Source organism: Hevea brasiliensis, chromosome 1 (genome assembly GCF_030052815.1).
Source record: "Hevea brasiliensis isolate MT/VB/25A 57/8 chromosome 1, ASM3005281v1, whole genome shotgun sequence".
In the NCBI taxonomy this organism is placed as follows: domain Eukaryota; kingdom Viridiplantae; phylum Streptophyta; class Magnoliopsida; order Malpighiales; family Euphorbiaceae; genus Hevea; species Hevea brasiliensis.
The window spans coordinates 94,188,621-94,206,874 of record NC_079493.1 but is presented as its reverse complement, the minus strand read 5'-3'; the positions used below and the strand labels follow the sequence as shown (position 1 = coordinate 94,206,874).

The window sequence follows — 18,254 nt, the reverse complement described above, 5'->3', positions numbered from 1 at the left end:
AATTAACTCAAAACATGTGTTTTAAACTAAAAATTTCAATTTAAATTCTTACCTCAACTTTGGAGTTCACTCAACCAATTTATTCTCTCTTCCTTCTTTCTTTATTCTTCAATCTCCTTCTTAAGTTGAAGTAACAAGCTTTTATGAAGTATTTATGGGAAAAATTAAGGTTAGGTGAGGGATTTTAAGCTTGAGTTCAAGCTTTCATGGAGATTGGCAATGGTGAGGTTATGGGAAGAATTCGGATGAAATGGGTGAGGAGAGAAGATAAGTGATTTTCTCTTCTTTTTTTTTTGTTATTTTATAAGTAATTAACTTTAATTAACTTAGTCAACAATTGTAGGAAAATTAAAATAAGTTTTGACATCATGATGATGTCATCCAAATGATGTAATAACACTTTTTCCTTTTTTTTTATTTATTTTTTCATTTGTTCTTTAATTTAATTCTTGGTCCCGAAATTTTCTTTTCTCCAATTTTATTGGACAGTTAGGTCAGGAGTCAGCTCTAGGGGTGAGTTGACCAAATTGCCCCTCGCCAGTTCGATCCGGTTTGTAAGTAATTCAATATTTCTTCCGGATCCCTAACCTAATTATTTGACCTGCTTAACAACTCTTTTTCGTGATTTTCTCTTTTCCACTGTGTTCGCAATGGTCCTAAGGACCGCGGTGTCATATTTTACGATTCGAAATTTGAGTTTAGACTGACCTCGCAGTCATTCCCGAGAAGGTTACCCATCGCTGTGACTCCCGGCTCATTTAACTTTTTGTGTTCTGTTTTTCTTCTTTATACTTAACTATTTGACAATTACTAATTATTTGTGTTCAGGGCTTATCTAGGTATCTTAGATGTGGTTCTAATCCTCTTAATTATCCGGACCGACACCGGTCACCGGAACAGTAAAATATACCAGGCTATGCAAATAGGGGTGTTACATAAGTGATCCAATATTCCAAGTGTCAACCCTGATTGTGGTAACTGTACAATCTAAAATCCATTTTAGATAAAATCAAGGAGTTAAAATCCATGAATATTATAATCAATTAAAAATATATAAAAACAGTGAATTGTATATAACTATTAAAAAAAAATTCAGTATTGAGTTACACCCGATTAATCAGAAGATATTATAAACTTAAGCAAAGACTCTTATCAATTTAAAATTCTGTTTTTTAATAAATTCAACTTTTGTGATTTTGGCTTTCTAACTTTTTTTTTTTTTTTTCACAATATGTAGTGATTTTGTTGTTAACGAAGTTATTCGTAGGCTATCCACAATATATTTAAAATTTATCCAAATAACTTTAAGTTTCATTTTATTATAACACAAACTCTCATCAATTTAAAATTTTTTTAGAAAAATTACTATTTAGTCCTTATATTTTAATGAAATTAATTATTTAATTCCTGTATTTTGTAAAATGTACCATTTAATCTATATATTTTGCTTCCGTTAAATTGTCTAGTCCCTCCATCAATTTTTTCATTAGTCAATGTAGGTCAAACTACTATTTAGTCCCTCTATTTAAGTAAAACTAATTAGTTAGTCCTTGTAGTTTGAAAAACACATTAGTTTATCCCCATAATTTGGTTTCCTTAAATACTTAGTCCCATAATTTTTCTAATACCTAAACTATCCTAATGCTCTCCCCTTATTTCTCTTTTACCCTTCTTTATTTCTCCCTTCCCATGTTTATTTTCCTCTACACCCACACTCTTCTTCCCCTCATTCTCTATCTACTTTTCATCATTTAATAAAAAATAGTACAAGCTGTCTGCTCAAAAAGATTAACCAGTTTCCCTATATCTCTAAGTAATTAAGGAAAATTGTTTCCTAGAAAAGAAAACACAAAATGATGTCTAAGGAATTGGATGAAAATAGTTGAACAATTTTTTTTTTTAGATTTAGTCTATGCATTGTAAAAATTTTATTTTTTATTCAATAATATATTTTTCAAAATATTGTATGTTTTATAATATAGGAATTAACTTATTAGTTTTATTAAAATAAAAGCACTAAATAAAACTATTTTTCAAAATACAGGGATCACTAATTAGTTTTCTTAAAACAGAGTGACTAAATAGTAGTTTGATTATATTGACTAACGAAAAATTTAACGGAGGGACTAAATAATTTAACGAAAATAAAATATAGAGATTAAATAATATATTTTTTAAAATACTGGATTAAGTAGTTAATTTCCTTAAAATAAAAAGATAAAATAGTAATATTTCTTGTTTGAAAAAAAAAGTATTTATAGCAGTAGGATATAAATGTTAATATTATTTTTTTATCCTTTAATTTAAAAATTTAGGTAAAAATATATTTACTATATTAACATTCTTATTGATATAATTTATTTATCTTGATGGCAATATTATTATGGAAATTTGATGGCCAACATATATATATATATATATATATATATATATATATATTTATGTGCGTATTAGTCTTCAAAATTAGGAAAACTTTTAATCCTAATTCATAAATAAAATTCTAAAATTCACATCACTTTCAATTGTTACATATTTTCTCTCTCCATCTCTACAAGTATAACATAATTGTTATTTTAGAATTTAGATTGGAGCTGTATCAAATATTTATTATCAACGACTTTTATAAGTGTCCATCATTCAATTATTATTGGTTTAATTTTAATTTTATATATACATATTTAATTGAAATAATTTTGCTTTCCCAATTATATATATATATATATATATATATATATATATATATATATATATATATATATATATATATATATAGTTTAACAAGCTTTTTAAAAAAAAAAATTGGAGCAAAACATTTTTTTTCTTGGCGATTTTAATTTCATATACTTTAATTTTTTTTCATACACTAAAATAAAAATTAATATAAATAGATAAAATTTAACTTCGTTGATATTAAATCATAGTTTGACAATTTAACAATATCTAATTTTTATTAAATGTATAATCACATTTATTAAAATATTTTCACATGACAATAAAAATTAACTTTGATATTATTATTATTATTATTATTAAATAATAGTTTAACTAAAATTCTTAAGTGTTAATATTTTAATTAAATAAATATAAATTACAATAAATATGAATTATAACTTATCCCTAATAAATCAACAGATATTAACACAATGGACATCAAAAGAAATTAATAAATAATATGTAACTTATTAGTAATTCATAAAAGTTGAATAAGAAATTAGATAGCATAATATTCTTTGATGAAATAGAATTTGAATTTAAATAGAAGATCAATATATCCATCGAATAAAAATTTTTAAATAATAATAAATTTATATATTATTTTTTAACTAATCAAAATAAAAGGCAATTTTTTTTTATCCATCTCATTATTTTCCTTTCTTTCCACGTCTTATCTTTTTTAATATATATATATATATTAGTTTTTTTTGTCCATACATTCCATATAGCCTTTTCGAGGTGCATCGCTTTAGTATTACAATCTTTTTTTTTAGTTTCTTCAAGCGAATTTATTGCCGTAATTTAATATGATTTTTTCATATTAAGAGGATTAGAACTATGTTTAAGACACCTAGAGAAGTCTTGAATACAAATAATTAGTAATTGTCAAATAGTTAAGTATAAATAAGAAAAATAGAACATAAAAAGTTAAATGAGCCGAGAGTCACAGCGATGGGTTACCTTCTCGGGAACGACTGCGAAGTCGATTTAAACTCAAATTTCGAACCGTAAAATGTGACGCTGCGGTCCTTAGGACTATTGCGAACACAGTGGAAAAGAGAAAATCAAGAAAAAGAATTGTTAAGCAGGTCAAATAATTAGGTCATGAATCCAAAAGAAATATCGAATTATTTGCAAATCGGGTCGAACCGGCAAGGGGCAATTTGGTCAATTGACCCCTGGAGCTGACTCCTGACCTGACTGTCAAATAAAATCGGAGAAAAGAAAATTTTGGGATGAAGAGGATGAAGAATTAAATTAAAAGAACCAAAGAAAAATAAATGAAAAGAAAGAAAAGGGGGGGGGGAAAGAAAAAGTTGAAAAAAGTGAAAAGGTTTATTACATCATGCATGACATCATGCATAATGCAATAAATTTAATAATTAAAATTTTAAAATTTTCATTGGATAATTATGGATTAAGTTAGATTAAAAATGCATAAAAGAAAAGAAAAAAAAATGAAAGTTAAAACAATTGATGACATCATCATGCACGACATAATGCATGACCTAATAAAACTATAATTTTAAATTTGAAAAATTTGGATAATTACTTATAAAGTAACCAATTAAAATTAAAAAGAGAAATTTTTGTCATCTTCCATTTCATTTTGCCGTCCCTTCTTCATCCTCACTCCTCTCTCTCATTTTTCTTTTCCTTTCTTCCATTAAAGCTCTCTTTGAGTTTTTGAAACCCTAAAACTAACCCAAAATTGTTTTAATTTCTCTACCAAAAACTCTTAAGTAGACCTAGAAAAGAAGATTGAAGAAGGAATTGGGAAGGAAAGTGGAGAGATTTGAAGATTTGGAATTCAAAGTAAAGGTTAGTGATTTTCCTTCAAATTCTTTCTATTTGAGTTAGATGTATGAAATAAATTGAAATTGATGAAATTATACAAAGAAACTTGGAAATTTATTCATGTATGGACTTATGGGAAATTTGGCAGCCATGGGAATAGTGGGATTTATGGTGTTTTAGTAGAATTAAAGGTGAATGGGAGCTTGAATGAGTTAAGTGATTATGTTTATATACTTTGAATGAATAAAATGTAACAAAATTAGTGAGTTGGGGTTTTGGACCTAGGGTTTGAGAGACAAAATTTGAAGAAATGGTCAAATTGTGTATTTGACCTTGTTTGAGCTGAAAAATGGTCATATGTGACCAATTGTAGTGTGTAGGAAGTGTTGGAATTGAGTTTAAATTCGGATTGGTTAGAGGCATTCTGCAGGCAGCAGGACCAAGGTCTCTTTCAGGAACCAAAACTGAAAATTTATCAACCCAATTGGTGTGAGACCGATTGGGAATGAAACTAGACATAAAATGGCACATTTTTCATTTAAGAATCATGCCCAAAAAGTGACCATAACTTAGTGAACAAATTGACCAAATCCAGAATTGGGTGTTCTGACCTGTACAAAATGACCAAATAAACAGTGTTTACAAAAAATTAATTTAATTAATCATGGACCTAAAATAATTAATGAGCTAATTAAATTATTTTTAGTGCAAACAATTATATTGATCAAATTAATAAATTGTAAAATATGGAAAATGGATAATCATGTAAAAAAAAAATTGTTTACATAATGGTTTTTTTTTCTTTATATTTTCTTTAAAACTTTATTTTTAATTTTTTGGAAAGGCTTATGGGTATCTCTATTGTGTAAGATAGTTGGACCTCCTTATAAAACTTGAATTTGCCACTATATAGTATATAATTTATCCCTTAAGTAATAATTAAAATTAATATAATTGACATTAAAAAGTAATGTGATTAGATTTTTTTTTTATAAAATTATATAAATAATATATTATATTGTGAAATTTATTAATTTAATCAATATAATAAAAGATTTACAACAAAATTATTTTAACTTTTTAGTTTTAAATATATCTTATCACACCCACATATATATATATATATATATATATATATATATATATATATATATATATATATAATAAATTTATAATTTATAAATATAGATATGAAAAACATTTAAAATACGATATGAACATCTTAGTGACAAAAATTAAGAATCTAAATCGTTTTAATTTAAAAATTATGGAATATAAAAGTGTAAGCGCACATCTGTATACAAAAATAAATGCAGATGAATAAGAAACATTTTATTTAATGAAAATAAACTTTTTACACAACTCTATTTTTTGAAATACTGATTGATTATGTTAGTACTAAAGTCTAACTAAATATAATAAAATCTCATATAAATCTCAATTGCTTAATCAAAATTAGATCACTATCTTAAAAATTATTATCTCTAAAATTTTGAAAGATATTAATGAAAACTAAATAAATCATATTTGAATTAGGTTCATATATATATATATATATATATATATATATATATATATATATATATATATATATATATTGTTGTGAAAAACCACACCCACACAAAATAAAGAACACAAAATTTAACGTGGTTCAGCGTAAGCCCACTCTACCAAATAAATTCACTATCAAGGAAAAATAATTACAACCACTAATTATTTTTCTCACCTTTAAAATCACTCAAAATAAAACTCACGGAATTCAACACACCTCTCCACTTTATGGACTCTCTGCAATACATTCCATATAATGGCCAACCAACTATTCATATATATAGGCCACTAAACCCTAGTCCTTTTAGAACTCTAATTATCAAATTTAATAATTTAAATTCTACTAAACTTCCTAAACTAATTATACTTCCTAATTCTAATTGGACTTGGACTCTAACAATCTATACCTCCAAGTCTAATGGAATTAGTCTTCACAATTTCTGCAAAAGTTAATTTTCTCTTAGGTATTTCTTTGCACTCTTGATTGTTGATGTTGCCTTTTGCTTCCACTTGCATTCTTCCAATCAATGTGCTTCCTTCCAATTTGTAGAGATTCTTTGTACCAATCTTCTCACCCTTCATGATCACAAGAGCACCTCGGCTAACTCTCATGACTCCATCATAAATCGAACACCCATAACCCAAAGAATCTAATTTACCTAAGAAAATTAAGTTCCTTTCAAATTTAGGAACATATCTCACTTCATCAAACACTTTTACTTGATCACCATGCAGCTTGATCTTCACTCTTCCAATACCTTCAACTTCCATCTTATTCCCATTGGCTAGCTTCACTTTTTCTCCTTTCTTTTCTTCAATCACATCAAACCACTCCTTCTTTGAGCAAATATGGAATGGGCAAGCAGAATCCATTAACCACTCATCTTGTAATGGATCTTTTGCCTTTTCCTTATCATTATCCACATTCAAACATTCACTATCAATACAATCATCCATTGTAATTGCATCAGTTCCTTCTTTTTCTTTTCCACGACTCCCTTTGAATTGTTTAAACTTGACAAGATCTTCCTTCATCTTCATACAATGGTATTGAATGTGGCCCTTCTCATGACAATAGTAGCATTCTCTATCTTCATGGTCTACTCGTGATCTCAAACTTGATCTACTATTCCTTCTCCAATTATTTCCACGTGAATTGCTTCTACAACGATTAGAACCAGCAACAAAAGCTTCAACTTTATTGCTACTATCTATCTTTTTAAACTTCTTATCATCTAAGATAACTGCAGTAACCTCCTCCACCTTCAAAGTCTCCTTCCCAACTGTTAGAGCTGTCACCAAGCTTTTATAAGAGTATGGGAGAGAGGTTAAAAGCAAGAGGGTTTTATCTTCTTCATCAACCTTCACACCAACACTAGCCAATTGGGTAATTAATTTATTAAAAATATTAAGATGATCCCTCACATCAGTACCTTCATCTATTCTGAGTTGGTACAACTCCTTATTCAAGTACAAACGATTTGTGAGTGATTTTGACATGTACAGGCTCTCCAATTTTTTCCACAAAATAACAGGCGAGGTCTCCTCCAAGACATTGTACTTCACATCTGGGGTAACGTCAATCTAATAGTACTCACAGCCTTTTGTTGAAGCTCCTCCCAATCATCATCTTTCATGGTCGCTGGTTTCTTCTCATTCAATGCTTTAATTAATCCTTGTTGTACAAGGACATCTTTCATGGTGCTTTGTCATAAACTGAAATTATTTTTCCCATCGAATAGCTCCACCTCAAATTTTGTGCTCGCCATCTTTGACATCTCGAACCAGGCTCTGATACCACTTATTTTGAAAAACCACACCCACACAAAATAAAGAACACAAAATTTAACGTGGTTCGACGTAAGCCTACTCCACCAAATAAATTCACTATCAAGGAAAAATAATTACAACCACTAATTATTTTTCTCACCCTCAAAATCACTCAAACAAAACTCACAGAATTTAATACACCTCTCCACTTTATGGACTCTCTGCAATACATTCCATATAATGGCCAACCAGCTATTCATATATATAGGCCACTAAAATCTAGTCCTTTTAGGACTCTAATTATTAAACTTAATAATTTAAATTCTACTAAACTTCCTAAATTAATTATACTTCCTAATTCTAATTGGACTTGAACTCTAACATATATATATATATATATATATAAATGCTAAAGTCTTACCATTAATATTTGTTTGCTTATTGCTTAGCTTTAATACGAATCTTTAACACTTCATTAAGCATATAGAATTGATAGAAGGCATATATTCCTATCAATACCTCTCTATTTCACAAATCATGATTTGCCAATTTATTATAAAATACAATAATTTGATACTAAGAATTAATATTTATGTATTTTATTAATTTAATTGAAATTTTAAAAATTGATCACTCACATCCTAATTAAATCCAACTCATAAAAAAGTTGAGGTGATATTTTTGTACACTGGAAGCAAAAGAACAAGAGGTAGCTTCCAAAAAAAAAAAAAGAGATTAATCAATAATAATAATAATAATCACTAGCCACATTTTGATTTATGGTATATTTTTATTATAAATTAAAATAAAGTGAAAAACAACTAGGAAATATTTCACAAACTTTTTAAAAAATACCAATTGGACTAATAATATAAAATGTTTATGTTAAATTAGGATTATATATTTAAAACTTTTAATTTCTTGTGAAATAGTCAAGACTTTAAAATTTGACATAATTGTATTCAAAAGGGTTAAACTAAATTTGAAAAGTTAACGGTAAATTACAATATAATATTGATAATTAAATCAATGCAAAATCCTGAATCTTTGTCACAACTCCAAATACAGTCCCTTAATCACGTTTACTACCAAGTCAATTGCATGGTATGCTTTCAAAAGGGTTGTAATGTCTAAGTTTGTTGTTTTTCTATTCTTGGGAGGGAATGAAGGCAAGAGGGCTAGCTAGAACTATTTGCAACATAATTTTTACCCTATATTTGCTTTACAAATCTCCCCAAAATTCACTGTTCAAATCTCAGCTCTTAAGCCCCCAAAGCTACTTGTGTAGACAAATTTTGTTTTGTTAAAACACAAAGCATACTAATAAAAATGTCTAATCTGATTTTCCCGGTATATGATATGCTAAATGCATCTTTATTATAGATCTTTAGGAATGATATGGAATCAAATAACAAAATTTTAGCCATCAAAATAAAATAAATAGTACCATAGGATCAATAGAAAATTGGTTTTACCTCATCCAACATGGACAAAAGCTTTGTCTTCTTATTCTGTATATCCTTTTATTCTGCAGAAGATAACTCAAAAGAGGAATTGGCAATTGACTCACTAAGGCTTGAAGAAATCCCACTTAAAAATAAATAGAAAATATGTTTTCTTTTTAAATAAATTTATATAACCCAAATAAATTGATCTTTGCCCATATACAACATACTCCCTAAGAAACTGATAGTTTCAGACAGGGATAGAGCTAGAAAATTTAGTCAATGGTTGAAGAAAATTTTATATTTTACTTAATTTAAAGGAAACAAAACACAAGTTGAAAGCTGGACCAAGCCACAATTCTAAAAGGGCCCAACAGTAAGAAGGCCTTAATTGAACAATGTCCTTCGATGCACACTCCAGTCTAACCCATTTGGCTTCATGATTGGCTCTCGTTAGATACATTAGTACAGATTACAGCCACTATAGTTAAGCCATCAAACCCCAAAGACAAAGCTAGAACCTGAATCACAATAGAAGCATAACATAACTCTCCCCCTCGATAGAAAATGAAATGAAAAAGATGGCTAAAGGTCAAACCACTACAAGTCAGGGAGTGACAATTCAAGAGATTGGTAAGGGTTTAGAGGAAAAAGGATAGAGTGATAGGAATAAAATTGCGAAAAGAAACTAAGAAGATGGCATAGAGGAAGGCAACAACAAGAAACAATGCCTTAGAAATCCAAATTCTAAAATGGTGGAGGAAGCCATCCATAAATGTCCCCAATCTGATCAATGAAAACAATGTCCTGGAATTGTTAGGGTGTAGGGAACCCCTTGACAATTCTGAATTGGAAAGTAATTCATACATTCCATTCTCCAGACTTGTGTTTCTAATGGAGATGAAAAATAAAGGGCATGTAGTTAGAAAGAAGGAACAACGATGTGGAATATGATGCTTATTGAGCCACAGGGAACTTTAGGTGGACTGTGTTTGCATGGAAAGATGAGGTGGATATTATTATTATTCATATGTTTTCCTTTTTCATTCATGCAAGCATTTGCAACGAAGTATGCAATTATGGTGGGATGCTATTTTTCTTTATGCCAGCAGTATAAAGGAAATTTATAAAGAACAATTTGAATGGCTAATTGGATACAAAGGAAGCCTTAGGTCTAGCTTCTTGTTATTTATGGATTTTAATAACAATTTGAATAGTTAATTGGATACGAAGGAAGCCTTAGGTCTAGCTTCTTGTAAATATGGGATTTTAATTCCATTCTGAGTAGTCATGAAAAGAAGGGAGGAGACCAAGATGTAAGGGCAATCATCTCTCTATTCATTAATGTGGGATTTTTAAGGCCAATCATGACATGGAACAACAGATAATCGAGAACACATAACATCTAGGAATGGATTGATAGCAGTATTGCTCATCCAACTGGGCTCATGTTATTTCCAAATTCAAAGATGGTCCATTTAAAAGACAAAGGCTCAGATCATCACCCTATCCTTCTATTGTTAGATAACTCAGTGCAAAAGTCGAAGAAACATTTTTTCTTTAATGCTAGTTGGACCAAGTCTATTGAAGCTAAAAATGTAATAACCAACTCTTAGTGAAGAATACTAAGGGATCTACTCTTGATTCTGTCCATGTCAAACTTAATCGTTGTTGAAGGGCTTTGTTTCAATGGAACATGGAATCAATGCAAAACTCCAATAAAAGAATTAGAAAGCTTCAACAATTGTTGTATGATACAAACTGTGGTATGCTCTCTTGTAATATTGAGAAAAATTAAAGCCATTGAAAAAGAGCTCATTCATGAACATAATAGAGAAGAACAATACTGGGCATAAAAAGCCTGCCAAGACTAATTAAAATGGGGGAATAGAAACACCAATTTCTTCCATGCTAAAGTGGTCCAAAGATGTTGAAGGAATCGTATAGCAACTTTGTAGGATGAAGGAGGCGTTTGGAAATAGTGAATTTAGGAGATTGGGGAAATTGCCACATCTTACTTTAAAATTACATACTTTTTGACAAGCTTAGGGGATCTCACCACCATTTCTGTAAGCATTAAGCCTTGCATTTCTAAGGAAATGAACTACTGTTTAATAAACAAGCTTTCAGGGAAGAGATCAATAGGCGATTTTTGCCATTCATCCCAATAAAGCACCAGGTAATGACGGATTGATACGTTTTTTTTTTTTTTTAAATGCTGGCATATTTTGGTAGATGACATTTATATTGCAATTAGTCAATTTTTTTAAGTTGGCAATATGTTAAGGGAATGCAATCACATAGTGATCTCCCTTATCCCAAACATCAACATGTTAAAACAATAAGAGATTTTAAGCCAATTGGCCTTTGCACAATCATTTACAATATTATTTCAAAGATCTCATCCCAAAAACTTCAACCCTTCATGAATCGAATTATCAGTGGGGAGCAGAGTGCATTTTACCAAAGAGAGATTGATCTTTGACAACATATTACTCAGCCATGAGCTCATTCACCATCTCAAGAGTAGATCCAATGGAAGGAAATATCACATGCACTCAAACTCAACAAAAGTAAGGCTTATAAGTGTGTTGAGTGGTCATCTCTTAAGCACATGATGCAGACTACGGGTTTTATGCTGAAATGGATAAATTGTGTCATGGAATGCATCTTCAGAATTTCGTACTCCCTCATCATCAATGGCCATTGATTTAGGGATATCAATCCTTCCCAAGGATTGAGACAAGGAGACCCACTCTCCCTTTATTTATTGCTCATATGTTCGGAAGTTCTCTCACAACATCAGAAGTTCTCCTTTGCAAAGTCTCTCCATATCAAGACATAGTCCAATAGTCACTCAATTATTATTTGCTAATGACTCTATTCTTTTTGCTAGAGCTCACATGGAGGACATTCACATAGTTCATGACATTCTTAAAGCTTATTCGGAAGCTAATGGCCAAGTAGTCAATCTCAATAAGTCTACCTTATTCTTTAGTAAAAATACTCCAATAGACTCAGACTCATATCTCTAATGCATGATCATATTCCAAACATTAGAGGTAAAGAAAAATTCTAGGCCTGCCCGCTATTATTTCCAAATAAAAGATGACTACTTTTGCTACGATTATAGAAAAGATCGAGAATAAACTTGTAGGGTGGAAGGAACAATTGCTTTCACAAGGTGGCAAAGAAATTCTAATCAAAGTAGCAATGATGGCCATTCCTATTTTTGCTATGTCATGCTTCAAGTTGCCCTTATCCCTTTGTCATCAAATTAACACACTAGTAGCAAACTTTTGGTTGGGGAACAAGGTGGATGAGGGAAAGCAATACTGGGTGGCATGGGATAAAGTGTGCACCTTGAAGCTTAAAGGTGGTATAGGGTTTAAGAATTTGGAATCCTTCAACTATGTGCTTTTGGTGAAACAAGGGTGGAAAATATTATCCAACCCAGATTCCTTATCGTCCAAAGTTTTGAAAGGGTGTTATTTTCCCTACATGTCCTTCTTTAAAGCCCAAAGGCACAACCAATCCTCTTAGGGATGGTAGAGCCTCCTTTGGGGTAGGGATATCCTCACTCATGGCATTTCATGGCATGTGGGAAATGGTAACTCCATTCTCTATAAAGAAAAAAAGTGGATTTCTAGATTTTTCCTAACTTTCCTAAAATTAAAGCTGATGCAAACAGATCAATTAATTAGGTTCACCAACTCATAAATGATAGTAGGAATGCTTGGGATATTCAGCAATTGAGAAAGGTTTTTTTGTGAGGATCAAATTGCACATATTATAGCAATTCCTATCAATATCAATCCTATTAAAGACCGACTTGTTTGGCAGTTTTCAAGAGATGGTTCTTATTCATTCAAGTTTGGGTATTTGACTGCAATGAAGTTTTAAAACACTCAAAACTAGAGCAACCAAGCTAGAACAGGACCTTTAGCACAAAGGAGCATAAGGTTACTTTGGAAAGAGATTTGGAGTTTGCCCTTACCTTTCAAGCTATTTAGTTTTCTTATGGAAGCTTTATTGTGAGAGTCTCCTAACAAAATCCATTATTCACAATCCCCTATATGTCCGAGGACTACAGCTTTTATGGTCAACAGGAAACTCTCAAACATCTCTTCATGTGCCCTAAGGCTACGAAAATATGGATAAATTCCCCATTTCATTTGAGGTCATCCTACATTGCTAGTTCTTCAATAAGAGACTATTGGCAAGAGATTAAATTGGGTGGGTTTATCACAACAAAATAATGGTTTGTAGATCATGCCTCTTTTGGTTTTTCTTTTATGGGGAATTTGGAAAAGTAGAAATGTCCTCACTTTCCAAAACCAAAGGATTCATCACTAGCAGATTATGGCAGCAACTTTATCGCACCATAATGATTTCTTATCAGCTTGTAATGAAAAGAATGTTATTGTGCAAAATGGGCAATCTAAATCACAAATCTAGTCACTTCCTCCAATGGAAACTGTGAAAATCAACTTTGATGCAGCTACCAATAAGAGGACTAAAGCAGGATTAATTGTTGCAGTGGCTAGAGATGCAAATGGGGCAATTATTGGATGGAGCTGTAAAAAATTTCCCATGATATATGGCCCACTAGTTCTAGTAAGTCTAGCTTGCCGAAAATAAGATGCCATGGCTAAATCTAAGGATTTTGAGAAGATCATATTAAAAGGGAATTTGCAAATAGTCATCTATGCTCTTCAAGGCTCCAATCCTCCTTTGGAGATTCAAGCATCATAGATGACATCAAATGGTTAACACATGATAGACTATTCACTAATTTTCATTTTCTTAAAAGAGATTGCAATAGAGCAACCCATGTTTTGGCTGCTAAAGCACTTTATGATCCTAATTTCCTGTAAAATCCTATTTATCAATCTCATTTTGTACTATCCATGTTACCAGTTTAAAACTTAATGAATCTCTCTTTTTAACAAAAAAAAATAAGAGGGAATTCACAAATAGTCATCTATGCTCTTCAAGGCTTCACTCCTCCTTTGGAGATTCAAGCATCATAGATGACATCAAATGGTTGACACAAGATATACTATTCACTAATTTTTATTTTGTTAAAAGAGATTGTAATAGAGCAACCCATGTTGTGGCTGCTAAAGCACTTCATGATCCTAACTTCCTGTATAATCTTGTTGATCAATCATCCATGTTTTCAAAAAAAAAAAATAAAAAAGCGTAGGTTCTATTGACCCCACTCCAACATATGTAGCTCTGCCTCTGGTTTCAGAGAACAAAGAAGAATTCTTAGCACAAAACTCTGTGCTTGAGTGATCTACACCCGATAATTTAGAGCCTCTTAAGAAGAATATTCTCTCCTTGATTAATGGAAATCAATGGAATTTTGTCTTTACAATTAAATTCCCTACTTATAGCTATCATAATATTTAGTGATTGCAAAATATATAGTCCTCAATTTTGTCCATAGTGTCATCTTAACCTAAAGTCCTTAACAAAAGACTTCTACTATAGCACAGTCATTAAGGCTAGTGTCACCTAAAAGAAAGATGGATATGTGAAGATTGATTCTTTGAAGGTAAGTTTTTAGATAGCCAACTCTTGAGCAACTAGGTGCTTCTTCGATTTTGTGGATGATGGGAAGAAAAAAAAAAAAAAAACAAAAACAAAGCAAATGGTTGTCCAAAGGGTAGGATGTCAAATTCATCAAGATGTTTAGTGAAATCTCATAACACCCTTCAACTTTGGCAAGAATAAGTTAGTTCCACTAAATTTTTTAATTTAATGCATTACCTTCAAATTTGGATGGAACACTTTAAAACTATTGAAAAATAAACTTAATTGTTATATCTAGAAAATAAAGAGTTAATACATGAATCTAATATAAGTTCAATATTTTGTTAAGCGTATACTATCAAGTGTCTTATATGTCACACATGTATGTGAATATGTGTGTTCGTCTCTATGTGAATATGTGAGTTCAAGTCATTAGTGTGGTTCTTGAATGGATTCATGTACTAGAATTTAAGAGTTATATTACATACACTATATATTATATACAGGTGTCTGTGCAAGTGAGAAATGTAAAAGAGAGAGAAAGTGGAAATTTCATATTTTAATATGAAAGGAGTACTTTTATTTTATCTCTTTTCTAATAAGTTCTTTGAGGATTGTGCCAATCCAACTTTCAATTTCCAACAGGGTATCAAGCCCAAGGCAAGAACTTGGAAAGATAAGAGTTTCATAAGCATTGATTAAAGAAGACACTTACGAAGAGAGAAATCCCTATTACTTGTCTACTCCAGGTTTGAGAAAATAGATTCGTTGAGTGTATTGCTTGCATTTGTCCCCAGGTTTTGTGACAAGAATACAACCTGTTTGAGAGAGAAGAAGATGAGAAAAGTCTTCGAGAAGATGAGAAGAGTCTTCCAGGAGACTGGAGAAGCCAAGGAGGTTCTCTAAGGAGTTGAAAGGGTGTGACAAAAAACTCTTTAAAACGAAGGATATGTAGGAATCCAATAAGGGTCTGTTTGATATTGTCGTTGAGAAAAATATATATTTTTTTAAATATGTTAGGAAGAGGGTATTAAAAATTAATTTAAAATTAAATTTGATATGTTCTAGTCATAAAAACTCTAAAATAACAAAATAATTTTTTCTAAATTTTTTTTCAACAGCATCTAGAATAATGCTTTTTTTGAAAAATATTTTTTAGCCTAGAATCTCAATGCCAAACAGGATTTAAGTGAAAATGGAGAATCAAGATTATTGTGAAGGTACTAATGAAACCTATTCTCAAAGAATTGCTTGAAAAATTGAATTTGCCCCCATCTATCTATACATGTGATCAATCAGGCCTAAGTCATCAATTGACTATTGTAGCAAAAGTTTGTGAATAAAAGTACATACAAGAAGGATTTAGACTGTTTTCAAAAAAGAAGGCTAAAAATGAAGTTGTTTTACAGGTAATATGACATATTTTATGAAGCGAAAGTTATGGATGTGAATGAGTGAAGCCTATATAAAGCAAATAATTTGATTGAAGATTTGAATAAAGCTAATGAAAAATTGAGAATGGAGCGCAAAGAAGAAAAATTAGAGAAATGTTAAGCTGAAGAATGCAGTTGTAATCAAGAAGGAAAAGCAGCTAGCAAATATCAAATTAAGTTATGTGATTCGTGGTTTTCCTCATGGATGTGGTCCAAGCAATCGTTGTCGAAATCAATGATTGAGTAACATGGGAATAATTAAATTTATGGGAGAATGTTGAAAAATAAACTTTTTTTTAGGAAATGTTAAAAAAATAAACTTAATCGTTATATCTTGTTATATTTAGAAAATAAATAGTTTATTCATGAATCTAATGTAAGTGTAATTTCTAGTTAAGTGTCTGTTATTAAGTGTGATACATGTATATGAATATGTGAGTTCATTTCATTAATGTAGCTCAGGAATGGATTCACGGACTAGAATTTAAGTGTGTGTGTATATATATATATATAGAGAGAGAGAGAGAGAGAGAGAGAGAGAGAGAGAGAGAGAGAGAGGTGTGTGTAACTGAGAACTGTAAAGAGAGTAAAAATAGTGCTTTTGTGTTGTCTCTCTTTTAAAAAGTTTTTTGAGGATTGTGCCCCGCCACCTTCGATTTCCAACAGGAATATGCCTGTCTTTGTGGATTTGGTGTACTTTTATTCAAAATTTCAACTTAATCATTAGTATAGCCATAAAAATTCCCATCAAATTCACTTATAAGGAGAGAAATAAGTGTAGACCTGAACTGTTGGATCCAGTATTAAGTCAAGCATAAAATTTGTAGTTGTTCCGCATTATCTATAGAAATATTTGTAGAATGAGAAGTTCTTTGTTGATACAAAGTTTTTTTTTTTTCAAAACATAGATAATTTATATAAATTTATCACCCATTTTATTAATTTTACAAAAATCTCATAAAATAAATTATAAATTTAAGTAAAATCATTTTATTTTCCATAACAAAGTAATTATACTTTGTATGGAACCAAGTAACATAGAAATCACCTTGTAGAATTTGTGGTACTTTCAAAACTTTAAGGGAGAAAAAAAAAACTCACAAATAAAATACATAATAACTCCATTAAAAAAAATAACAAAATCATACATTCAAAATCTAACAATAAGGACAAATTTAAGATTTTATTTGCTCAAAATCTATCAATAATGATAAATCTGATGAAATATGTTCAAAATCCTTTCCAAACGTATATAGATATAAGAGTTATTAGAAAGAAGAAATATTACAATCGGTAAAAACACTTACTTAATGAGGAGATTGAGGAGATTAAAGGGAAGAAATCAATTATATACTAACAAATTAATAATGGTAGTCCCATAAAATAATTTTTTTTTTCCATGTTGGAGTTTCCCCTCCATTGGCAGCATGCTTCTATTTCAGATTGTCTATTTTGTGTAGAAAGCATGACTGGGTTTGAGAATTTCTTGTTATACTTGGGCATACTCATTGATTTTTTTTTTTTCTTAAGCCTTTTAATGCAATGATATTGGCTTTTTCTTTTTTCTTTTCTTTTAAAAAAAATGAAATTAATAAGTCCCTAGCTTTTCTATTTCCAACTCTCACCAAAACTTGCATCTTGTTTAAATATGACTTTATCGTGCTTGTTTTGTTAGATTCATATTAAAGAAAGGGTGGAAGTTTCTATTGGCAACACTGTTCAACCATAATAATTTTTCCCGAGCTTTTCACTGGCAACTTCATTTTGGTGCCACTCTACCACCGTAAATCGTAGAATAAGCATGTTACCAAAGTAGAAGAATATAAATCACTAGAGATCCACATGCTAAATATGCCCAGAACTGCACAGATGATGTCGCCAAACTTGAGCACAGTGTTGCAGTTCAAAACAGGTTCTGCAATAACAAACCCATTGCGAGAATTTTGAAAAGATTGTCTACAGGCTTGAACAGCCTGAAAAATACATAGAATACTCTTTCTGC

At 30.4% G+C, this 18,254-nt stretch overlaps 1 protein-coding gene across 1 annotated transcript; it reads left to right on the top strand.

Annotated features, from left to right (window-relative positions):
* The first annotated feature begins 12,386 nt into the window (after nt 1-12,386).
* LOC131183207 (uncharacterized mitochondrial protein AtMg00310-like) lies at nt 12,387-12,821 on the top strand. Its single transcript, XM_058153497.1, has one exon. It carries the CDS (start codon nt 12,387-12,389, stop codon nt 12,819-12,821), a length of 435 nt encoding a protein of 144 aa, XP_058009480.1.
* The last annotated feature ends 5,433 nt before the right edge of the window (nt 12,822-18,254 follow it).